The following is a 26486-nucleotide window of genomic DNA, read 5'->3' on the forward strand; positions in this document are numbered from 1 at the left end:
CCATCCTAAAGGAAATCAGTCCTGAATATTCATTGGAAGGACTGATGCTGAAGCTGAAACTCCAGTGCTTTGGCTACCTGATGTGAAGAACTGACTCATTGGAAAAGACCCTGATGCTGCAAAAGATTGAAGGCTGGAGGAGAAGGGGACGACAGAGGATGAGATGGTTGGATGGCATCACTGACTCAATGGACATGACTTTGAGCAAGCTCCAGGAGTTGGTGATGGACAGGAAAGTCAGGTGTGCTGCAGTTCATGGGGTCCTAAAGAGTCGGCCATGACTGAGTGACTGAACTGAACTGAGGCTAGAGTAGCTGGTGTGTGTGCCTGCTTAATGCTGCAGAGGCTAGAATTAGGTTGGGGGCAAGCTAAAAGCCGGCTGTAATTACAGGGGAGACTACTAAAGTGCTACATAGCAATGACTGTTTTGCTTTATGACACTTCTGTATGGCACAAACACACAGCTGTAATGCTATTCTGATTTTCCTGGGTGGTTTGTTCAGTGGTTTTGTCAGAAGTCTTATGATTATTTTGCTTGGTTTTCAGTATCTGGCACATTATGTGAGATCTTGAATGTGGCTATGATTGAATTTGTTCTTCTGTGTGTGTGTGTGTATGTGTTTAAAAAAAACCATAACATAAAATATTCTATCTTAACCAATTTTGCCTGGAAAATCTCATGGATGGAGGAGCCTGGTGGGCTGCAGTCCATGGGGTCGCTAGAGTTGGGCACGACTGAGCGACTTCACTTTCACTTTTCACTTTCACGCATTGGAGAAGGAAATGGCAACCCACTCCAGTGTTCTTGCCTAGAGAATCCCAGGGACGGGGGAGCCTGGTGGGCTGCCGTCTATGGGGTCGCATAGAGTCAGACACGACTGAAGCGACTTAGCAGCAGCAACCACCACCAATTAAAAAAAAATTTTTTCCCCCCTCATTGTGTGGCTTGTGGGCTCTTAGTTCCCTAGCTAGGGGCTGAACCTGGGCCCCAGAAGTGGAAGCACCGAGTCCTCACCACTGGACTTCCAGGGAATTCCTGCTCTTAACCAATGTTAAGTGTATAGTTCAGAGGTGTTAGGTGTATTCACACTGTGAAACATATCTGGAACGCTCTGATCTTGCCAGTCTGAAACTCTGTGCCCTTTAAATAACAGCTTTCCTTTTCACCCTTTCCCCAGTACTTGGTGACCACCATTCTACCTTCTGTTTCTATAAGTTTGACTGCTTTAGACACCTCATGTGGGTGGGATCATAGAGTGTTTGTCTTTTTGTGACTAGCATGTTTTGCTTAGTGTAATGTCCTCAAGATTCATCCATCTTATGGTATGTGATCGGATTTCCCTACTTTTTAAAGCTGAATGATACTCCATTGTAAGTTTATACCACGTTTTGCTTCTGTTCATGAATCAGTGAATGCGTGAGTTGCTTCCTCCTTTTGGCTACTGTGAATCATTCTGATATGAACATGGATGTACAGATATCCCTGAGACTAAACCCTGCTTTCATTTCTTCTGGGTTTATACTCAGAAGTGGAATTGTTGGATTATGCAGTAATTTTATTTCTTAACTTTTTGAGGGATCTTTGTATTGTTTTCCACACGGCTGCAACATTTTACATCTCCACCAAAGTACACAACGGTCCTAGTCTCTCCACATGCCTGCTGACAACTGTCCCACTCAGTTTTGTTTCTCTTTACTCAGTTTTGGTTGTGCTGGGTCTTTGTTGCTACGAGGGGACTTTCAGTAGTTGGGGTGCGCGGGGGCTACTCTCCACTGGGTGAGTGGGCTTCTCATTGCGGGGGCCTCTCTTGTGGAGCACAGGCTCCAGGTACGTGGGCCTCGGGAGCTGCAGCGCTCAGGCTTGGTGGTTATGGCTCATGGGCTCATTTGCTCCGTGCATGGCGTGTGGAATCTTCACGGACCAGGGATTGAACCTGTGTGTTCTCTGCATTGGCAGGCGGATTCTTATCCACTGTACTGCTAAGGAAGTCCTCTATTTTGTTTGATAGTAGCTATCCCAACTGATGTGAGACGTGTAGAGTCTTAGTCAGAATTGTATTTTAACCAGATAGTCTTCTAGTCCTCTGAGAGATACATTATTAACATAAGGAAGTGAGACACAGAAGGCCAGGTTGGGAGTTTGCACCAAGTGAGAAACTGGTTTGAATGTCTTGGGAAAGTATCATTTTGAGAGAGCTGATGGAGAAATGGGAAGAATTTATTTGAATTGAATTTGAAATGATGTGAGAATGACTTTTCATTTTGAATCTAATAGTGTGGATGTAAAGGGAAGGAAAGATGAACTTATTGATCCTTGAGTTTTAGGTGATGAGAATATTGTTGTGGAAATAGATGTCTGGCAGGGCAGCTAGAAATATGGGAGAAGATTATGGGTGAGAAAACAGGTCTGGAAACTTGTTTTTGTGAGAGCCAGTGGGATAGAGGTCATAATATTTCTCTTTGAAACATTCATTTTCTTTAGAAAAAAAATAATCTGATGAATTTTTCCTTCTCAATCTTTTACAGCTCTTGCAAGCTTAGGATATGAAAAGAGCTGTGTGTTGTTCAATTGTGCAGCCTTAGCTAGCCAGATTGCAGCAGAACAGAACCTGGATAATGATGAAGGATTGAAAATCGCTGCTAAACATTATCAGGTACGCAGAACAGTAGTTACTACCTCACTGTCAATACTGAGTTGGATTGAATTGAAAATCATTTGCGATTAGGGTTTATAAATGTTTCTTTACATACAGATGCTTCCTTGAAAAATAATGTACTTTTTAATGAATTGATACATTTTTTTGAAGTCCTTAGATAAAAGAACGTGCTTGTAAACCCAGCTCTGTTTTTCCTCACTGTTGTACACCCAGCACCTAGCACAGTGCCTGGCACATAATAAAGGCTCAATAAATGTTGGGAGAAAAAATGATTAATTGTTTGAGATAAAATCTTTGGCAAGTCCCTTTTAAATGCGTGACCTCATTTAAAATATTTGTACATTATTTTTGCATAATTTTTCTTAGCGAGATATAGTTAAAATTTCACCAGTGTCACAAAAATGAAGATCTCTTGGCAAGAAAATTTTACCTCTGAGACTTGTGGAGAGGTCATAGTTAAATGTGGTCAGACATGTAATGTTCTTAACTAAATGTAGACTTTACATATAGTCAGTTACTAATATGGCCTCTTATTTGGCGACAGTGTAGTGTTAACTCAGCTTTTTATGCTTCAGTTTAAGGAAAAATAAGTGGTTATTGTGAAGTGGTAATCTATAATTATGTTTTCATGTTTTATGTGGCTTTATCATTTACAGAGTACGTTCATGTTCTCTTGCACACTTGGTGATGCACACTGCATAATGTCATTCTCGTTTTCCAGACGAGGGGACCAGAGGGCAGAAGTGTTAATGCAGTGGTCCCCTGGGGTTTCAGGTGTTCTAAGTTTAGGGAATCCCAAATGGTCCTTGTAATTCTGTCATGGTTCTGAAGTTTGCTTGTTTCAGAGGTGGAGTTCGTTCTTTTCCATTGTTTAGGGGAGTTGAAGAATGCTGTTCTAAGAAAGTGAGAGGAAAGTGTACTTTAGCCACACAACATGCTCCCAGTTTTGGATGGGCACAGACGACAATCCCGATGCAAATACCTTTCCTTTGTGAGGCATTAAGTGGCGGGCTTTTTAAAATGTGAAAATGAATTAAAATTTTATTTAGTTTTCTGTTCGTTGTAAACTCCAGTTGTTGGCACGCGAGATCTTAGAGGGAATCCTGAATGACTGAGGGTACATTCCCCTCCTACTCACAGCAAGGCCCCTAGTGTGAGGGCAGGGGAGGCTAAGTCTCTCTCCAAGCCATTTGCTGCCAAGATTCTCTGCCCTTGGGTAAGTGCTTTAATCTGTAGCTCTCCAGTCCTTACTTGTGAATGGGAGACCAGATCCCTTGGTTTGTAGTGTGTGATTCTGTTACTTTACTGAGTGTGTCAGCTCCTTGCAGACATTCATCTAGTTTTGTGGTGCTTTCTGACTGCAGCAGATGTGATGTTCACTTTGGTACAGCTTAACCTTGAGTTAGCTCTGTGTAGCTTAACTGCATAACCCACAGCTCCTTTCAGTCCCAGATTGATGTCTTTCTTTTTCCCAGGGTCAGTTGTTTCATAAATGCAAAGTTATTTCTGTGTTAACCTCAGCGCAGTGCTCAGTTGTGTCTGACTCTTCTGTGACCTCATGGCCTGCAACCCACCAGGCTCCTCTCTCTGTGGGATTCCCAGGCAAGATATGCTGGAGTGTAGCCATTTCCTTCTCCAGGGGATCTTCTGACACAGGGATGGGACCTGTGTCTCTTGTGCCTCCTGCATTGGCAGGTGGATTCTTTACCACTGTGCCACCTGGGAAGCTAAGCAAAATATAACAGAAGAAAAATCTGATGGAAAACGTTTTACCAGGGAGCTCTGAAAGCCAAATAAAAGATCCTTAGCCTTGGATCGTCCTGCTGTTCCCAATTATTTGAGAGATGAGTTTGGGACCGAAGCAAGAACATTTTAGGACTAAAAACATTTTAATAATATCCCTGCCTCTGTTCACACGTTGGATTTTGAGGAAGTATTTGCAAAAGTTGAATCAGTTTGTCGCATCAGTTTACTTTGTTGCTGTTGAATGTCTAATGCATGTTAAATCTTATTCTGTAGTGTTTTTAGAAAAATATTCTTATTGTTGGTAGGTGAGACGTCTTAGGTCTGTTTTTCATAATATAAGAATTTAAATACAGTAACTGTTGAACTGAGTTAACATTTGAAGTGGTTTTGTGTCTTGCTGAGTTCTTACAGATTTTAATGAAATTCTCCTTTTCCTTCCTCTAGTTTGCTAGTGGTGCCTTTTTACACATTAAAGAGACCGTTTTATCTGCCTTGAATAGAGAGCCCACTGTGGACATATCTCCAGACACTGTTGGGACCCTCAGCCTTATCATGCTGGCCCAGGCCCAAGAAGTGTTTTTTTTAAAAGCCGCAAGAGGTAATTCCACTTTGTTCTCCATTTTGTTGCATGGGAAAAGAAGTGACAGGCTTTTAAAATAAGGTGATTATAATATGTTCAATGTAGAACTTTCATCTTTGGATCTTTGACCCGTGGTTCATCGAAAAATTTCAACTTTCCTTTTCTGACCTGAAGGTGGTACAAACACATAGTTCAGAATGTAGGCTGTTTCTGAAGTCTTTTATGAAATGTGTAGTTATCATCCTAAAACACTGAATCCTGGAGTAGTAATTATGTAGGTTTGTAACATTTAAAATTCATTCATTCATCAGATATTGTAATTACTGGGTACAGCTGTATGCAGGTCCCTGTGATAGGCTCTAGATGGAGTCAGCAGACAGAGAAGATTTCTGTTTTTAGGAAGCTTGCAGTTTATCATGGGGGAGATGATAAGCAAGAAGTTAAGTAGCCAAGGTAATTTTAGAGAGAGATAATTGCTATAAACAAAATAAGATGTGATGATGACTGGTGGTCTGGGTGTGGGATAAGGATGTAGGGGGAGTCATGCTGTTTTTAGATTCTTCAGTCAAGAAGAATTTCCTTGTTTAAACTAGACTTCAACTAACAAGGAGGAGCCATCCCAGCAGAGTCCCTGGCCCTGCGAGTGAGGGAATAAGGAACTTGTTCTAAGGTGTGTAAGTCAGTGTGAGAGAGAAGAACAAGGACTGAAGGTACAAGTGTAGAGGAGTTGAACATGAGAGCAGTCCAGCAGGTGGAAGCTAAATGAACTGGAAAAGGGTTTCTTTTAAGATAACAGCTTATACTGAGGTAGAATTCGTAAGTTATAACATTTACCCTTTTAGCCTATACAGTTCCTTGGTTTTTAGGCATTCAGAGTTTTGCTGCCATCCCTAATTGTCTTTAGAACATTCTCACCCCTCGAAGAAATGCCACAGGTACTGTCAGTCACTCTCCACTCCTCGTGAACCTTGGCTTCTGACAGCTGCTCATTTATCCCAACTCTCTGGATCTGCCTAGGGAATAATTAACTTGTACACAGGAGAATCAGTTTCATCAACAAGGATTTTGTAAGACAAATGTATAAACTTGTGATCTCAATGTCCTCACTGAGTTACCATGACATATCAGATTATTTTATATTTATTTTCATTGAAATGATCAATTTAATATTTTATTCCAGATAAAATGAAAGATGCCATCATAGCTAAATTGGCTAATCAGGCTGCAGATTATTTTGGTGATGCTTTTAAACAATGTCAGTACAAAGATACTCTCCCCAAGGTCAGTTATTGTTTTTTGTAAATACTTGGTTGTTTTGCATGTGGAACTATTCGGACATTGTTCTGTCTTAAGCAAGTTGAAAGTTACAATTTCTAAAGAGATTTGAAATTTAAGGGGAGGCATTTGAAGAATGTGTTTGTAGAAATAGTTTTTAATTTAAGATGCATGACACTTTCTCTTTCATATTTAGCGAATGCCTTTGCTTCTGTTCTTTACAATATTTATTTTTCCGAGCTAAAACTCTTTCTGAAAAACTGTGAATACCTATCTCCAGTAATTTTATCAGATCAGGGCATTGTTTTGAATCATTGGTCCTTTGGTACAGCATGATACTTGAGCATGTTGATTATTCACTGTTTTAATTATTGTCCTGTTTTCTTAAAGATGAATCTTAAAGCACACAACAGACATAAAGACAAAAGGAAAAGGAAACTTAACAAATTCACCCCGTACTTTGATTAGAATTGAGTTTTGCCAACAGGGACAGAGAATTGGGCTGCTGTTGTACAGCTCAGGAAAACCGCCGTCTAAAACCTCGTGTCACAGGAAGTATTAATTGTTTTAATGTTAACCTTTCTGAAGCAGCATTTGAAGAGACTAGTCCGTGACGAGCATTTGTAAATGATAAAGCAGACAATTAGACTGAGAAGTAATTCAGTCTGCTTAAAAACAGAAGCTTACAGATTGAAATGTCTTAAGATTAAGTCAACTGCTCTCTTTCAGAAATGTTCAAGGAATTCATTTTGTCTGTATGCTAGCAAATGGTATTTGTTGCGTGCTTTTTATTAGGGATAATGATTTATAAGTCATTCAGGAATCTTTATAAATTATGAAATTGCAGACAGTTTTGTGGCAAAATAAAAAAGCACGAAAGTACATCAACATATGAGTGTTGAGAATAAGCAGAATATGAGCATCAAGGAATTTGAAGTGTGCTGGAGATTTAAAATTCACCAAGAGATCAGTAGAAGAATTTGCCTAGGACTCTTGGGTAGTAATAGTGTTGCTGTTAAGAGACTTGGGATCTCCTCTCACCTTTTCTTCATTTGAAAGACCTCGTGATCAGCTGCCCAGTGTACTGTTAAATCCTGTGGGGCCATTAGTTCAGTCCTGTCCTGGCGAGAAGACAGTGTCACCTACAAAGACTTGGGAACTACCTCTGCACCACTCCTGGTATTCCATGAAAAATCTCCTATTTAAGTACCCAGTTGCTCCAGACTTAACCTTGAGAACTGGCATGAGTGCAGTTTGAGATTTTAGATGGCTTTTATTTTTGCCTTTTGACTGATAAAGCTCATCAGGTATTTTCATATTCTAGTTATAAAACTGGAATATCTGCAAGTAGTGACCCAGGAAGCTAGGAAATTATTCACTGGGAGACAGGAAAGCAAACAAGGTAGTAATTCAGTTTTCATTTCTCTTATTATTATTATTTTTTGTCTAGACAGTGATTGTCTAGTATATTTCTTGGGTATTAAATGGCATGTACTTCCTAAAAACATTGAGCTTATAGGGTAGGGGTTGATATTTTGGAAGACCCTCTACTGCTCTTTTGGTTCATGTTTTTGGATCTTCTAAAATCAGTTTTGGCTGGAACTTTTTTCAGAGCAAATTAGGGCAGAGTAACGCTTCATCATTTCAGTTGTTAGCTCAGTGCCTCTGTCTGCTCTGTGTTTTTGAGTGTATGCTATTGAAATGTTAGTCTTTATGTGATGCTGTGTAATTTTTATATGGCTAAAAATCAGTTATTAAAATTCTCTTAGATTGTGAATTTAAGTGGGAACTTACTTCACTGTCTTTTGTCTTTTAAACATGATGAAACAGTCAGCTATAGAGCAGTTTCGTTAGTATATGTGAGTAATGGTGTCTTAGTTAACTGAGAGCTGGGTAAGGGCTCACAAGCAAGCTGCTAAAGCCCTGTGCTTGGTGTTCCTCTGTGAATGTCCATTCTACTTCTCTTTCTAATGCATGCTTTCCTTTTTTCTTTGTAAACAAAATGTTGACTTCATGGCTTAAAGAGAATTGTAAAAACCTAAATTGGCTACATTTAACAGTTAAAAAACCCAATTGTTAATTCTAATTGGAAGGAAAAAAACCGTGAATTCATTGAATCTAGTCCACACAAAATCATGTGGTCTCCTCTGTTTACACCTAATGACTAACCTATCTCTAAACTATTAATGGGGTGATTCTAATTTCTGTCTCCTTTTCCTTTTTCTTCCTGCATCCCATGTTGTCTGTGGTGGTTTGTGTGGTTGGACTCTCCCTGGTCAGTATTTTTATTTCCAGGAGGTGTTCCCTGTCTTGGCTGCAAAGCACTGTATCATGCAGGCCTATGCTGAGTACCACCAGTCTATCCTGGCAAAACAGCAGAAGAAATTTGGAGAAGAGATTGCACGGCTACAGGTGAGTTTCTTAGAAATAAATATTTAAGTCACTTGAATACTTGGATTTCCTTTTTCTTCTTTTTTTTAGTGAGATTCCAAAGTTTGCTCATAAAAAGCTTTCCCACTCATTTCACCTGTCCATGAAGGTGGGTGATTGTTTTTATTTTTTAGGCTATGAAGGAAATGGCAACCCACTCCAGTGTTGTTGCCTGGGAAATCCCATGGACAGAGGATCCTGATGGGCTGCAGTACACTGCCTCACAGAGAGTCCGATGTGGCAGAGCAACTGAGCACAGCACAGCATACCTACTGTGTGCTTTTGGAAGTTTCCTATTTTATCTAAAAATTTCATGTTAACTTTGCATTCAGTTCTCTTTTATTTACTCGTGTTTATTTTAGTATAAAATACTCTAAATTAATTTTCATGCTCCAGAAAGGATGTAGAGTGCTTAACTTGTGGCATAGCTTGGTCTGTAATTGGGTCATACAATTGCATAGTTTGAGAAGGACAGGTGTAATCTATATAAATAGATCTTGTAATCAGCAGACTACCTTCTATGCTGTATCTGCCCTAGGTGTGTGAGTAACTTGCTATGACATCTGGGGCAGCTTTGCAGCAGGGGCGAGTGGTGTTATACGAATTGTTTATAGTTTGAGAGTTAGTCAGCAGATGGTAGGAAGAGGACTGTTAAGGAAATTTAAGTATGGACTAGTATTAGAAGATACAATGCAAATCTTACTTAGGAAGTTCAGTGTAATTAGTCTTTTCATGAGAAGAGAAACCCAAGTTTTATGAAAAAATAAAATATATGCTTGTATTATACTCCACATTGACAAAATCAGAGAAAGGCACACTCAGATTATCAAGCATTTATTTGTCCAGGGATTCACTTTGATTGTAGTAACTTAGCATCACATGAAAGCAGATGAAAACATATGCTTCTGAGAAAGGGGTTTCTAGGGAGTGTTTTTTCAGGGTAGTATATTTAAAGTATCAGGAGTATGGGCTGAAAGAAAAGCACACAGCATATGAATTGGAGTGTAAGTTTTATTCAGGGACTTTATGGAGGACTGTGGCCTGGGATCTCCAGTACTCTTGCCTGGAAAATCCCATGGACGGAGGAGCCTGGTGGGGTGCAGTCCATGGGGTCGAGAAGAGTCAGACATGACTAAGTGACTTCACTTTCACTTTTCACTTTCATGCATTGGAGAAAGAAATGGCAACCCACTCCAGTGTTCTTGCCTGGAGAATCCCAGGGAGTCTGGTGGGCTGCTGTCAGGGTCCAGCCCTGGTAGATCCAGGGAATTCGAAGGGTGGACGGAGTTGGCGAGGAGAGATTTATTTAATTAGAGATATAAGATTAGATTAGGAAAGAATAGTGTAGTAGGAAAATTAGTGGAGAAAAGAGGCTGAATAACTTGGTTTACATGGAGAACTAATAAAACCTCGAGACAAGAGGTTTGCACCATCTACGTTAGGCCACCGGCACCTGTTTGAATAGTGGAGGTTGCCCCGCCTTGGGCTCCCTCTCGTGTGGGTCTTAGAAGCCAGGGCAAGTAAGTAGACATGGTGAGCCTCCACGCCCCAGATGGGAATTCAGCCAGAAAATAAAGAAGACATGGGGAGACCAAGCTGCTTCGGTGAGCGAGGCCCCAGTAACTTTATTTTTTAAAAGGACTTTATACCTTTCCCACAAATGATGTTGTGTACATTATCTTCTGGCCTTGGAGGTCTGTGAAACATTCTAAGATCCTCTTTAGATAAAGGCTGCTCAACCAGAAAACTTATTTTCCCTTGAAGTGTTTTTTCGTCATATTTCTAATCTATGTCAAAGTATCAAACAAAGTTACATTTTCACTAAGCAAAGGTGCAGTAAGTTACAACAAAGAAAGAACCAATTAGCTCAAAGGTCTGATTTTCTTACATTCTAACTATGTTAACGAATGTGCTCCCAGGTGTACAGTGGATGAGAGATATGGGAACTTAGCAACAAGCATTGGCCCAATAATGAAATCCTATACCAGCACTACTCTAATAACTTTTAACTCTTTGAAAGACTTTATGTTTGAGGCTTCCCGTGCCTCTCACAGCTGGGGGGCTGTAAACAATGACATGCGTAGTTGTAAAAGTCCAGGTAAGGCAAGTTAGAGAGCCATCAGAAGGGTTTGAGCTGAAACACTCCTTTCAAATGCAGAAGACTGAAGCCCTAAGTTAACTTTTTCCAGAGAGTGTCAGAAGAGTGGAAAAGCACAATGCAATAAAATCAGGCCGACTCTGGTTTTTGGGGGTAGATGTTCAGGAAAACTCAGGGGGAACCCCTGAAGCCAGATCACGCCTTTGCATTTTGTCTGGCTTCCTTCCTCATGACCTTTGCCGTGGGTGGGATTCCTCATGCTAGCTCCTGGCAGGCTGCCGTCTATGGGGTCGCACAGAGTCGGACACGACTGAAGCAACTTAGCAGCAGCAGCAGCAGCAGTGGCCTGGGAGATGGCCTCTCAGTAGCTCCGAGGAACCTTTCTGAAGAGGTAGGGGAGAAACCCACTCATATTTGATTTTGATGAGAGAATACCTCCAGTCAAGCAAACCTTTCAGTAAAAGATTCACAAAGAACAGATATCCCAGGTTAATGATTTTCTGTGTATGGGAAGATATAGGAATCTGGATTCATTAACATTCTTCCTAAGATATACATCTGTCTGAGGGGCCTGTTTTTCCAGAGCGTGAGGAGGGCGTCATCTTGTTTTTCATCCTGAATTCCTCTCTCAGGGTCCACTGTTGGTCAGCCACTTCAGTGAATATTGACTAGATGGTAAACTGGTCTTTGTTTTACAGAAGTATAGCTTCTTTATTTTGGGGAGATTCTGGAAATTTTATATTCAAATGAGTATTCTCTATAAACCAGTTGTATAAGATCTCCTTTTGAAATTTTAATCTAATTTTTAAAACCTCTTTGGAAAAAGGAAGCTATTTCAAATTCACACAGGAGATAAGGACTTCTTTCACTTTTAGACACTTTTTTCAGCTATACACCTGAAGAGTGTATAGCTTCAATTACACAGCTTTAGTCATAGGTCAGAAGTTAACAACATAAATACTTACTGATTCATGTCTCCAGGGGCTGTTCCTCTTTCCATTAGGCATGAGATATAATTTTCTTACTTGATTTGAGCTAAGACATAGGCAAAGAGATAAAAAAGATGAACAGTAAGTCATATTCTCTGCAGTCTCCTGCTCAGAACTCCCCATGTACCTGATGGTCGCACTGTTCAGTCAGTTTTGCAGTCATTGTTAACAGTAATGGGGAAAGCTTTTAGTCATGAGCAAGCCAGAAATAAAAAACAAAATTGCAGGACTCAGGAATATCACAGCAATAGGTAAGATAGCAAAGGGAAAATTGCTGTGGGTGATTCACTTCTGGGGCCAAGAAAAATTGTACCTGGGCTTAATAGTTCATGAGTGCGCTTCGTGGACAGTGTAGTTCATTAGGCTCCAGGAGATGGGTCTACTTGATCGTCCTGGTGAGTGTCTAAAGCTACCAAGGCTCAATTTTAAAAAAGACATAAAAATGCAGTTTACCCTTGAACAGCACAGATTTGAACTGTCCAAGTCAACTTATATGCAGGTGTATTTCAATGAATAAATATTCGTTTCTCCATACTGGCAGCTTCTGAATTTGTGGAGTCACCCAACTGCTGGTCGTGTACTATGTTTAATCTGCAGACACAGAATCTGTAGGTACAGAGGGCCAGCTATAGGACTTGAGCATTCAGATTTTAGTGCCTGTGAAGAGTCCTGAAACCAATCCCCCACAGATACTGAGGGATGCCTCTATATAAATGTAAAATTGTGACTTAGATAAAATGGATACATACCAGATATTTATTTAATTCATTAATGAGTCTAATAAGATGATAAAACTGATTTTATGAAAGTATTGTTTTTTCTTTGTTAGATACTACTTTGTAGGTATTACGGAGAGTGTCCTCCTTAGATATGTGCTGAGATATTTAGGGATGAAGGGTTTGATGTCTGAAGTTCAGTTTCAAATAGCTATATAAAAAGAAAAAGTCTGTGTATATGTGGGAAAGAGAGCGAATATGACAAAATTGGTAACAGTTGTTAAACTTGCCAGAGGAGGCGTTTTTTCTCAATTGTTCTGTTCTTTTAATTTTTCTGTGAACTTAAACATTTTCAATATAACAATTGGGGGAAACAGGCATACACTTAGCCAATCTCTACTTTTTCCCTTCTGTTTTACTCCCTACAGCCTTTCCCCCACTGCCTCATAAGTAATTTTCATTTATTTCTCATTTAATCCTTTCAATGTTGTTTTTTTTTTTTTAATTCTCTTTGAAAATATAAGCAGATACGTACACACGTGCATGCACACTTAATGCACAGTCTTAACTCTCCTGGTGTTTATATAAGAGATCATAGGCCATGGGTGGCACATTGGTAAAGAATCCACCTGCCAGTGCAGGAGACACAGGAATTGTGGGTTTGATTTCTGGGCTGGGAGGATCCCTTGGAGTAGGAAATGCCAACCCACTCCAGTATTCTTGCCTGGGAAATCCCATGGACCGAGGAGCCTGGCAGGCTTCAGTCCTTGTGGTCGTAAAGAGTCAGACATGACTGAGCAGCTGAGCATGTACATGCTATGTGTAGTGTTGTGCATCTTATTTTTCTCATATAGCATATTGAAGCCATCTCCATTTCATACAGCAGCAAAGAGACCTTTCTCATTTCTCTTTGGAGCTGCATTGTACTTCACTATATAAACCACACGTTACTCTGGATACTTGCGTGTTTCCAAGATTTGTAATTGCAAACCACACTGCAGTGATTAATTATGTGAATGTGGCATTTTGTATTTCAGTAGTTGTCTTAGCTCAGGCTTCCATAACAAAATACCATAGACTGGGTGGTTTAAACAACAGAAATGTATTTTCTCATAGTTCAGGAGGCTGGAAATCTGAGGGTGTCAGGATGGTGGGCTTACGTACTGCTAGCCTGTCTTCTTGCTGTGTACTTTTATGGTAAGGAGAGACAGCATGCTTCTGGTGTCTCTTCTTACAAGGGCACTAATCCTTTCACGAAGGCTTCACCCTCGTGACTTCTCCATGATCTCCCGAAGGCCCCATGTCCAAGTACCATCTCTTGGGAAGTTAGAGCATCAACATACAAATTTTGAGGGGGTGGGGGTGGGGAAACAGTTCATCCATAGCAGCAGGTATATCTTAAATTCCTGGAAAAGGGATTGCTGACATCAGAGTATAAGTACATATGTAATTCATTGTATATTCAATTCTTGGATCTTTGATCCACTTGGAGTTTATCCTGATAGGTGATGTAAAGGATGGATGCAATTTTTATTTTTTCAAATGGCTACCCAATTGTCTTCAGATCGTTTACTGCAATGACTTTCTTTGCCCCATTGCATTGAGATTTTGACTTTATCACTTACTAAATCCTTCATATGTATTTGGGTCTGTTTTTATTCTGCTATATTGGCCTGTTTTATCTGTTCATGTTCCAGCTATACCATTTGAATCATTGACACTTAAGAATGTTTTAATACCTAATTGGTGGTGATCATCTCTCATTCCCTAAATTTTCTTGATTGTTCCTGCTTATGCATCTGTATGAATTTTATTTAAGTATTTATTATGGAAAGCTTCAAACATATATATATAAATAAGAATCATCAAATATCTATTACGTAGTTTCAGTGATTATCAATATTTTCTCTGTGTCTTATCAGTTCCCCCTTCCTCTTATTTTTTTGATGTATTTACAGCTATCTCACATATCATTTCATCCTTAAGTTACTTCAGTATATGCCTCTAAGATAGATAAGACTTAAAAAAATTAAAACCACAATGTCATCCTATCCAGTACAGTTAGTTCCAGTTCGTAAGCTAGTAACCTAATACTACCCAGACCTGGTTTAGTTTTCTTTGATTTTTTTCTAAAATGTGATTTTATAGTTTGTTCAAATAAGGATTCATGTGGAGTCCTCACATTGCGTTTGGCTGATTTGTCTCTTGAATTTTCAGTTTGTAATGGCCTCTGCTCCCCAACTGCCATGTAGAATTGTCTTTACTTTTTCTTGTTTTGTATGTTTCTTACAGTGGTTTCTGTGAAACCTATTATCCCTTTCATGTTCTTTGCATAAATGTTTCAGTCTTTCTTTTCTTAAATGATTTCATATTTGTCTTCACTGAGTACTTTGGGTCTCGTTTCATGTTGCTATCAGAGTATCACCCACTGTTACCTGAGTATTACCCACTGTTACCTTGCTATCTGAATAGCATCTCTGTTCATATTTTGTGTTCTTTTGGTACTGCGATTGCATCCTTACGTCTTTTAGCTTATTTTACCTTGTTTAGTAGGCTGTGTTCTTTCATTTGTGGCAACATTTTTTTTTTCTTTTTTCTTTTGGCTGTGCTGCACGGCTTGCATGATCTTAGTTCCCTGACCAGGGATTGAACCTGGGGCCACAGCAGTGAAAGTGCAGAGTCCTAACCACTGGATCGCCAGTATTTCCTGTGGCAACATTTTCTTTGGTGAATTTTCCTTGTCTGTTGAAAAGTTACTGCTCATTTTCACCCTTTTCCTTGTGGTTTCTTTGTGTTGAGGCAGATGGAATGCCTTTTTGGTTACTTGTGTTTGAATGAACTTGATTTTAGTTGAAGAGGTTCCTGGGTGGGGGAACACTGGGTATCTTTCCAAGCCTTCTTGTGTAGGGCCCTTCCCCTCTGGTTCTCAAAGCCTGGTGTAGGAAGGATTCCACTTTTGTGCCTTTGCTTTTCCAGGTGGTTTATCTGCTGTAAGTTTGTATTTTGTGGACGTTTTCTGAGTGCTCATCCCTTTTCCTCTTCCCCACTTTTCTGCCCTCTTTTCTGCTTACCCAGTATCCCTGTTCTTGTCGTTATCTGCCTTGTTCAGAGGAGGCCCCTCAGTATTCCGTTTTTCCTTTGACCCTTGTGTGGCTCCAGGAGGCCATTTGGCTTTTCCTTTATCATCAGCTGGCAGCTGTCACCTCATTGCATTTCATTGTTTTCAGATTTGCTTAACTAAGCCCTTTCCCCTCAGGGTGGGCCCTTAGCCTTCCCTTGTTTCTCCCGCTCTGATGCTCCTAATACCAATTTTGCTATTAAGGAGAGTGTTTGATCACATTTACAAGTCAAATTTGATGTACAGATTTAAAAAGTGGTTTAAATTTGTGTGTTTTCCCATCTCCTAGTTTATACTAAAGATGTAGCTTTTGTTTGTTTTGGTTATCCTTATTTCTATTTCATATTAATCTTGCACAAATATTTTAAGATTTTGCATTGCTAGTAACTGGATTATTATTTTTTGCTTATCTTTCCAGATTGGTGGTGGTTTATCTGTATTTTCTATGTTGATTTTGTATCTAAACTACCTTTTACTTAGAATAGTTGGTTCTTTTAGATTTTTCTGGCATGCAAATAAATATATCACCTGTAAATAATAAATTGTTCCTTTTCTAAATTTTACACTTCTAATTTCATTCTTTTGTCTGGTTATTTTTACATGGTCAATGTTCATGATGATACTGGTGATCTTTGTTTTATTTCAACTCTAGGAATATTTTATTTTTCTGCTAAGCATGATATCAGCATTGAGGGTTAAGATTTTAACATATAAGGAACTGGATATTTATTTTTATTTTACTAAAATTTAAGAAATGTCAAGAGTGAATATTTTATCAAATGATTTTGCAACATCTGTGAGATAATTTGATATTTTTAAACTTAAATTTATTATTTGGAGAATTATATAAATAGGTTTTTTAACATTAAACCATTCTTATAATCTTGTAATTTTGATATTTTTACTTTATCTTTTGGTGTTTTTGCTTTTATGTCTTCATGTGGTCACTACAGATGTTCTTTATAAGCCTGTGACTATTATATATTCTCTAGTTGTGGAGTGCAGAGTTCTCCATGTCTGATAAATCAAACTCATTAATTGTGTTGTTCAGAACTTCTGTAATCTTAACCATTTTTGGTTTACTTGGTCCATTTATTGCTGAAACAAAGAGTGTTAAAATCATCCACTCTAATGATAATAAAATGGATAGATTTATCAGTTTTTTATTATAATTGTTTACATAGATGTCAAGTGAGTGTATGCTCCTTGGTTCTGTCTCGTCACAACAAAGATTTGGAGTGATGGACATTAAAGCCCTCTTTGTGTCACAGCTCTTGGGTCTTGGACAGACTGTGTTATAGCTCTCAAGTCTCAAACGGACTGTGTTACAGCTCTTAGACAAATCAGTGTTACAGCTCCGTGTTACAGCTCTATTTTATTTAGATAATAGCAGGAAAATCCATCCTTGAGACATGAGGGCGTGCGCCCCAGCGCGCCGGGGAGAGGGCCCTTTCGCTCCTCTGTTACATGGTGTTCCCTCCCCTGGGCTGGCCCTGTGTGAACCGGGCCAGCCAGAGGTGCTGTTTGTTCTGCCTGAGGTCCTCACTCCGGACCTTCCTTTGTTCTGTTTTCACGGGCTTTTCCCTTCTTTGTCTTTTAGCCACCACCATTCTGGACTCCTGTTTCCTATTCTAACTACCTAACGTAAAGGCTTTCAAATACAACATTTGTGAGTTTATATCTTTCTGGCAAATTGTCAGTTGTTAAACATTATATTACTGCATTTATCCTCAATAATCTATTATTTAGATTTTAATTAATTATTATTATGTACCCTCATTATCTATTTTATTTGGTGTTACTGTACCCAATATCACCTAAGTAATTTGAGCCCTAAGTTTATGTAAGGCTTATGTTCATCTTCTGTATCACAAGGGCAAGTTTTAAAGAAAAAATTCCGATTGTTGCTGACATGACATGCTGCTTTGTTGTTTTCCTGCATTGCAGAGTTCTTTTCTGACCCACCGTTTTCATCCCACATGTAGCCCTTTGAGGTTTCTGCCTTCATGTGGGGGTGGGGCGGTGAAGGGGATGTTTCTTCGTTCTAGTTTGCTGTCTTAGGTAGTTTCAAGACCCCATCTAAGTCTCCCTGAGGGCTTTTAATGCATTTTAATTGCTAGTCCTTTGGATACAGAAATACCCAACAGCCAGAGACAGCTTTCCTCAATGTCAGTTTATAGTTTTGATTTCTTTTATTCTCTTGGTAATTCATTCATGTCTTAGAGGGGTGTCTGCTGTGTATTCTTCATTTTTGATATTTTGGTATTTTTTGATAAGAGAATTGCTAGGTTATTCTGTTGCTCACAATGCTAGTAATGTTAGTCTTTAAAGATTTTTTTAAAAAAAACCAAAGCTTGGATATTTGTTGGAAAAAAAGAAAACTTTTTTTTTCTTTTTTAACATTTTCTTGCTAGCATGCAGCAGAATTGATAAAAACAGTGGCATCTCGCTATGATGAATATGTCAACGTGAAGGAATTTTCTGACAAAATCAACCGTGCCCTTACTGCAGCAAAGAAGGATAATGACTTCATCTATCATGATCGAGTTCCAGACCTTAAAGATCTAGACCCTATTGGCAAAGCCACACTTGTGAAATCTACTCCAGTCAATGTACCCATCAGCCAGAAATTCACTGGTATGTCAGCTATTCAGAGGCACTTTAGTGTTATTTATTTTTTCTCCAGTTTAATCTATTTTTTGTAGCTAAAATCACATAGTTGCAATTGTATGCTTTGAATATAATTTTATTCATATTAAGTGAAATTTTAAGATGGACAGTAAATGGTAGTAAACCATAAAGTATACAACAGAGTCAGAAAACTTGAAACTGAGTAATTATAAAGACTTAAATGAGCACTTGTCTTTTTGTTAACATTTGTTATTTAAGATTCTGATATTAAAAATAAATGTATATAAATATGACTAAGCATATAAGCTTCTGGAGTCATGGTTGTATCAGATAAGTAAATGTCATCATACCCTTGACTATTATAGGTCTTTGCAATATATGGTAGCCTCTAACTTGAATTTGCAGTACTCTGGCAACTGTTCACATAGCGTTTACATTGTATTACGTATTACAAATAAGCTAGAAATGATTTAAAGTGTATGAGAGAATATGTGTAAGCTGTATGCAGACACTGTGCCATTTCATGTAAGAGGCTTGAGCATCCTCAGAGTCTGGTACCCACTGAGGGACCTGGAACCAGTTCCCTGAGGACACCATGGGACTACTGTACTTACTTCTGTTTAACAAGCTCAAAGTGTTTACCATGTGCCAAAAGCTCTCTTAAGCACTTTAAAATATTAGTTCATTTACTTCTCACAGCAGCTATATGAGGCAAGTGTGGTTATTATCCCCGTTTGACTGCTGAGTATACTGAGGCAGAGTGGTGTAGTCATTTGCTCAAGGTTGCAGAGCCAGGAAGTGGTAGAGCTGGAAACCATGGTACTATGGTCAATTTTATCAATGAATGAGTATTATTTTCTCTTGTGTAGATTTTCTTCTCCCAAAGATCCCTTAAACTTAATGATAAACACATCTTTAAGAAAATTAAGTTTGGGGAAAAGCCTTCATTAACATTCCCTGTGAATACAGTGTTCTAAAAATTCTCTTTATCATTGTCCTTTCAATAGATTTAGTTTTGTTCTTTAAATGTTTGAAGACTTTTAAGGTGAATATTGGAAAGGAGATATGAATAGTCACTTTACAGTTTGAGTTTTTGTCTTAAAATTTTATTGAAATTGGTTCCTCATTTTAGATCTGTTTGAGAAGATGGTTCCTGTGTCAGTCCAGCAGTCTTTGGCTGCCTATAATCAGAGGAAAGCTGATTTAGTTAACAGATCAATTGCTCAGATGAGAGAAGCCACCACTTTGGCAAATGGGTAAGTAGGGCTTAACTTTCGTAAGTTTATCTAAATTTCTGATGTTTCCTGGTGGGTTATTTATGAACATTGTACTTTTCTGAGCTTAGAACTGAATGTTAAGGGTATTTGAAACAGCAAATATATAGTGTCCCCAAGAAATGGACATTTTGGTTGTTACAAACATTGATGTACACATCTTTGTGTGGACATGTTTTATTTCTCATGAGTAAATAACCTAGAATTACAGAATTGTTGAGTTGTATAGTTAGTGTATGTTTATTTCACAGGAGATGGCCAGATGGTTTTCCAGAGTCATTGTCCCTGCGCCGTTTGAGAAGTGCTGTTTCTTGGCACCTCGTCAGAACTTAGCATTGTCAGTCTCTGATTTTAGCTGTTTTAGCTATTTTAGTGTGTGTTGTAGCAGTGTCTCACTGTGGTTTAGTTTGCATCCCCCTGATGACTAATGATATTGAGCAACGCTTCATGTGCTTATTAGCCCTTCATGTCTTTCATGAAGTGTTGAAATTTATTGCTCATTTTTCTTCTTAATAATCTTAAAAGAGTTCTTTAGATATTCTAGAGGTAAATCTTTTGTCAGATATGTTACTGAGTTTTTTTTCCCTAGTCTTGTTTGCTTTTTCATGTTTTTAGTTTTGATGAATGAGTAAGTTTTGACCTCTATTCTTTTTCCAGCAGGAAGGGAGCATAAGATTTCATTATGTAAATGAAATAATAGAATAATAGTTGCTGTGCCATAAAACAAATGGAAATTCTGTATTAATATGTATATCAACTGTGTCCTCTTGACATTATGCCTAGATGATGTGAAATTGGGTGTTAGTTCTAGAAGGTCTTGTAGGCCTTCATGGAACCATTCAACTTCAGCTTCTTCAGCATTAGTGGTTGAGGCATAGACTTGGATTACTGTGATGTTGAATGGTTGCCTTGGAAATGAACAGAGATCATTCTCTCGTTTTTGCGATTGCATCCAAGTACTGCATTTCAGACTCTTTTGTTTACTATAGGGGCTACTCCATTTTTTTCTAAAGGATTCTTGTCCACAGTAGTAGATACAATGGTCATCTGAGTTAAATTCACCCATTCCAGTCCATCTTAGTTCACTGGTTCCTAAAATGTTGATGTTCATTCTTGTAATCTCCTGTTTGACCACTTCCAATTTGCCTTGGTTCATGGACCTGACATTTCTGGTTCCTATGCAATATTGCTCTTTACAGCATCGGAATTTACTTCCATCACCAGTCACATCCACAACTGGGTGTTGTTTTTGCTTTGGCGCCCTCTCTTCATTGTTTCTGGAGTTATTTCTCCACTTATCTCCAGTAGCATATTGAGCACCTACTGACCTGGGGAGTTCATCTTTCAGTGTCCTGTCTTTTTGCATTTTCATCCTGTTCATGGGGTTCTCAGGGCAAGAATACTGAAGTGGTTTGCCATTCCCTTCTCCAGTGACCACATTTTGTCAAAACTCTCCATCATGACCCGCCCATCTTGGGTGGCCCTACAATGGCATGGCTCATAGTTACATTGAGTTAGACAACTGTGGTCCATGTGATCAGTTTTGTTAGTTTTCTGTGGTTTTCATTGTGGGTTTTGTTCTGTCTGTCCTCTGATGGAGAAGGATAAGAGGCTTCTGGAAGCTTCCTGATGGGAGAGACTGACTGAGGGGGAAACTGGGTCTTGTTCTGATGGGCAGGGCCATGCTCAGTAAATCTTTAATCCAGTTTTCTGTTGATGAGTGGGGCTGTGTTCCCTCCCTGTTGTTTGACCTGAGGCCAAACTGTGGTGGAGGTAATGCAGATAATGGCGACCTCCTTCAAAAGGTGCCTCTGACCCTGCAGCAGGCCACCGCTGACCCATGCCTCCGCTGGAGACTCCTGGACACTCACGGGGAAGTCTGGGTCAGTCTGTTATGGGCTCACTGGTCCTTTCTCCTGGGTCCTGGTGTGCACAGGTTTTGTTTGTACCCTCCAAGAGTCTGTTTCCCCAGTCCTGTTTAAGTTCTGGTGTAAGTCTCTGGGTCCTGGTGTGCACAAGGTTTGTTTGAGCCCTCTGAGTGTGTCTGGTGAGTATGGGGTTTGATTGTAAACACGATTTTGCCCCTCCTACCGTCTTGCTGGGGCTTCTCCTTTGCCCTTGAACGTGGGGTATCTTTTTTTGGTGGGATCCAACATTCTCCTGTCGACGGTTGTTCAGCAGCGAGTTGTAATTGTGGATTTCTTGGGGGACTGGAATATAAAAGTAGGAAGTCAAGAGATACCTGGAGTAACAGGAAAATTTGGCTTTGGAGTACAAAATGAAGCAGGTCAAAGGCTAACAGAGTTTTGCCAAGAGAATGCACTGGTCATAGCAAACACCCTCTTCCAACAACACAAGACTGTACACATGGATATCACCAGATGGTCAATACAAAAATCAAATTGATTATATTCTTTGTAGCCAAAGATGGAGAAGCTCTATACAGTCAGTAAAAACAAGCCTGGGAGCTGACTGTGGCTCAGATCATGAACTCCTTATTGCCAAATTCAGACGCAAATTGAAGAAAGTAGTGAAAACCACCAGACCATTCAGATATGACCTAATCAAATCCCTTATGACTATACAGTAGAAGTGACATACAGATTCAAGGGATTAGATCTGATAGAGTGCCTAAAGAACTATGGATGGAGGTTCGTGACATTGTACAGGAGGCAGTGATCAAGACCATCCCCACGAAAAAGAAGTGCAAAAAGACAAAACGGTAGTCTGAGGAGGCCTTACAAATAGCTGAGAAAAGAAGAGAAGCGAAAGGCAAAGGAGAAAAGGAAAGATATACCTGTTTGAATGCAGAGTTCCAGAGAATAGCAAGGAGAGATAAGAAAGCCTTCCTCAGTGATCAGTGCAAAGAAATAGAGGAAAACAATAGAATGGGAAAGGCTAGAGATCTCTTCAAGAAAATTAGAGATACCAAAGGACATTTCATGCAAAGATGGGCACAATAAGGACAGAAGTGGTATGGACCTAACAGAACCAGAAGATATTAAGAAGAGGTGGCAAGAATACACAGAACTATACAAAAAAGATCTTCAAGCTCTAGATAAGCACAGTGGTGTGATCACTCACCTAGAGCCAGACATCCTGGAACATGAAGTCAAGTGGGCCTTAGGAAGCATCACTACGAACAAAGCTAGTGGAGGTGATGGAATTCCAGTTGAGCTATTTCAAATCCTAAAACATGATGCTGTGAAAGTGCTGCACTCAATATGCCAGCAAATTTGAAAAGCTCAGCAGTGGCCACAGGACTGGAAAAGGTCAGTTTCCACTCCAATCTCAAAGAAAGACAATGCCAAAGAATGTTCAAACTACCACACAATTGCATTTATCTCACATGCTAGCAAAGTAATGCTCAGAATTCTCCAAGCCAGACTTCAACAGTACATGAACTGTGAACTTGCAAATGTTCAAGCTGGATTTAGAAAAGGCAGTGGAACCAGAGATCAAATTGCCAACATCCGTTGGATCATTGCAAAAGCAAGAGAGTTCCAGAAAAACATCTATTTCTGCTTTATTGACTATGCCAAAGCCTTTGACTGTGTGGATCACAGTAAGCTGTGGAAAATTCTGAGAGAGATGGAAATACAGACCACCTGACCTGCCTCTCGAGAAACCTGTATGCAGGTCAGGAAGCAACAGTTAGAACCAGACATGGAACAACAGACTGGTTCCAAATTGGGAAAGGAGTGCGTCAAGGCTGTATATTGTCACCCTGCTTATTTAACTTATGCAGAGTACATCAGGAGAAAAGCTGGGCTGCATGAAGCACAAGCTGGAATCAAGATTGCTCGGAGAAATATCAGTAATCTCAGTTATGCAGATGACACCACCCTTATGGCAGAAAGCAAAGAAGATCTAAAGATCCTCTGGATGCACGTGAAAGTCGAAAGTGAAAAAACTAGCTTAAAGCTCAACATTCAGAAAGCTAAGATCATGGCGTCCAGTCCCATCACTTTATCACAAATAGATGGGGAAACAGTGGAAACAGTGCCTGACTTTATTTTTTGGGGCTCCAAAATCACTGCAGATGGTGACTGCAGCCATGATCTTAAAAGACACTTGCTCCTTGGAAGGAAAGCTGTGACCAATCTAGACAGCATATTAAAAGGCAGAGACATTACTTAGCCAACAAAGATCTGTCTAGTCAAAGCTATAGTTTTTCCAGTAGTCATGTATGGATGTGAGAGTTGGACTACAGAGAAAGCTGAGCGCCAGAGAATTGATGCTTTTGAACTGTGGTATTGGAGAAGACTTTTAAGAGAATCCCTTGGACTGCTTGGAGATCCAACCAGTCTGTCCTAAAGGAAATTAGTCTTGAATATTGATTGGAAGGACTGATGTTGAAGCTGAAATTCTAAAACTTTGGCCACCTGATGTGAAGAACTGACTCACTGGAAAAGACCCTGATGCTGGCAAAGATTGAAAGCAGGAGGAGGAGACAACACAGGATGAGATGGCTGGATGGCATCACTGACTCGATGGACATGAGTTTGAGTAAGCTATGCAAGCTGGTGATGCCCAGGGAGGCCTGACGTGCTGCAGTCCATGGCATCACAGTCAGACGTGACTGAGCGACTGAACTGATGTGAAATTATAACTATTTAGTGTATTATTTCTCTTTTGTCACTGACAGTATATCAATCAGGAGTGTGATAAAAGATCGCATTTTTAAAATAGAGTTTTTGACTTTTAATTGCTTAGGATGAAAGAAGTAAAGTTTAACCAGTGAGCCAAAGGTATCTAGTATATTTTAATGTAACTTTTAAACATTTTGGTGCTCAGTTCTGAATTGTGAATCTAACTTAATTCTCTAATGATGTTTTATTTAATTTTATCAATTCCTGATTTTCTGTTCTTCCTTTGTCTTTGCTTTATGTTTCCATTTACAGGGCTTATCTACTTTTTTGGAGTGATAACTCCGCTGCTAGTGTTTGAAAGAAGGATTAGACCTTTAGATGACATAGTATCTCATTTTTTCAGGGTGTTAGCTTCCCTCAATCTTCCAGCAGCAATTGAAGATATATCTGGAGATACCGTACCTCAGTCTATATTGACCAAGTCCACATCTGTGATTGAACAGGGAGGCATCCAGACTATTGATCAGTTGATCAAAGAGCTACCTGAACTTCTACAAAGAAATAGAGAAATCCTCGATGAGGTATGTTTTAAGAGGTTTGCTTTTCAGGTAAATAAAATACTCTTTGGCCCCTTGGTGTCCAGCAGGGATTGGGAAAGGAGGCTTCTTCCTGTGGTTTCACAGGGTAGCACTCATCATTCAGGTGAATTTATTGGGGCCCATAGTCTGCCCTTCAGCCTCAAGAGGAATTCTGAGTGAGAATGGGTTCATATGTCTTAAGGGTATATAAGTGTGCATTCATAAAACTTACATGACCATTGTGTGAAACTAGTATATTGTGGGAAATGACTATCACACAAACTGTTCAGACTTTTTCATTATTAAGGACTTTTTTTTCTTGTGAAAGATTCAGTCTCTGGTGAACAAGGAATCAGACTAAGGAAGTTAGGCCATCATATGTTTTCCAAGCCCACCATGCTCATCTTCAGATGGCAAGAGCAGTTTATCAATAGGAATGTAGCACTAATGTTTGTTGGCTAAAGTCAACTATTTGCCAGTGCTATTCTGCTTTTAAGGTGCTTTTGCCTCGTTCTACTAATTGATACATTTGTTTCTTTGACTATAAATAAATGTGTTCAAACTGGTTATTTTGTTTTTTGACAGTTGAGGAGTCATGTCTCTTTTAGGTGACTTCTGTTATCAATGCTTTAATCCATGCTGTTTCAATCTTTCAGTTAACTATCAGAGGAAGTTGTATTTACACTGTTTCCAAATACTTTGGGGCAAAGACAGAGTACTTATATACTGTGATAGTGTGAACCTTGGGAATGAGAATATATACCTTCCAGGTTTACTTAAGGGCTTAACTAAAATAAAACAAATATCAATGTGAAAAAAATCTCATCTCATAATTAAGGAAAAACTGGCTTAGTATTAGTGTGTATGGTGTGTGTGTTTTCTGCCTCTCTTATGAGGTATTTTTATTTATTTTATCTTCTAACAGCCTTATGAGTTAGACTCATTATTATTCTCTTTGTTGTAGTTTCATTTTATAAGTTATTAAGTTGTGAAGCTGATAATGTTTTTGAGTGTTTGTCTCTGGTAGCAAATTTAATTCTAGTCTTGGTTTTCAGATAATTTGAAGTGTCCACTAATGTATTTTCTAAATGATAAATTTTTCTTGCTTGGGATCTGTTGGATCCTTTCCATCTTAGATTCATGGGTTCTGTTTCTTCAGTTATTCTTTTTTCTCCATTCTCTCCTAATGAATTCCTGTTAGATTGATGGCAGTGCTTCTGAGTCAGTTCTTTGCATCTTCTAACGTTTCTGTTGCGTGTTCTCTGTGGGGGACTGTCTGAGGCTAGCCTCCCAGCTCACTGACTGCCTGTTTAACCCTGCCTTTTGTGTTCTTCAGCCGCTGTATTGCATTCCTCCCCCCCCCATATTTTTCATTTCCACAATAAGGATATTTAATTGGTTCTTTTCATAAATCACCTACATTTATCTATATGTGTCTTTTTTCCTTTTTTTTTGGTAAAATTCACATAATATAAAATTTCACCATTTTGGTCTCTTTTAAGTGTACGATCCAGTGGTTTTTAAGTACATTCACAATATTGTATGAGCACCAATACAGTCTAATTCTGGAACATTTTCATCACTTCCAAAAGAAAGCCTGTGCTAGTTAACAGTCACTCCTCTTTCTCCCATTCCCCTTGCTTTTGGCAACTACAAATCTGACTTCTGTTTGTATAGGTTCATTCATTCTGGACATTGCAGATAAGTGGAATCATGCCTTTAAGCTTGCCTGTTTCACTTGGCATCTTTTCAAGGTTCATTCATGTCACAGCACTTCTCAGTACTTCATTTCTTTTTGTGGC

At 39.2% G+C, this 26486-nt stretch overlaps 1 protein-coding gene across 2 annotated transcripts in view; it reads left to right on the forward strand.

Annotated features, from left to right (window-relative positions):
• Nucleotides 1–26486, forward strand: part of PDCD6IP (programmed cell death 6 interacting protein) — a 74482-nt gene that overhangs the window by 26275 nt on the left and 21721 nt on the right. Inside the window, exons 4-10 of one of the 2 annotated variants that reach the window (XM_068981613.1) lie at nucleotides 2527–2654; nucleotides 4848–5001; nucleotides 6164–6264; nucleotides 8539–8670; nucleotides 18024–18246; nucleotides 19373–19496; nucleotides 24510–24687. In XM_068981613.1, the coding sequence (XP_068837714.1) occupies nucleotides 2527–2654; nucleotides 4848–5001; nucleotides 6164–6264; nucleotides 8539–8670; nucleotides 18024–18246; nucleotides 19373–19496; nucleotides 24510–24687 (1040 nt within the window). The remainder of the gene's footprint in view (nucleotides 1–2526; nucleotides 2655–4847; nucleotides 5002–6163; nucleotides 6265–8538; nucleotides 8671–18023; nucleotides 18247–19372; nucleotides 19497–24509; nucleotides 24688–26486) is intronic. The other variant, XM_068981612.1, reaches the window with a different exon arrangement.

Source organism: Capricornis sumatraensis, chromosome 10 (assembly GCF_032405125.1).
Source record: "Capricornis sumatraensis isolate serow.1 chromosome 10, serow.2, whole genome shotgun sequence".
Lineage (NCBI taxonomy): Eukaryota > Metazoa > Chordata > Mammalia > Artiodactyla > Bovidae > Capricornis > Capricornis sumatraensis.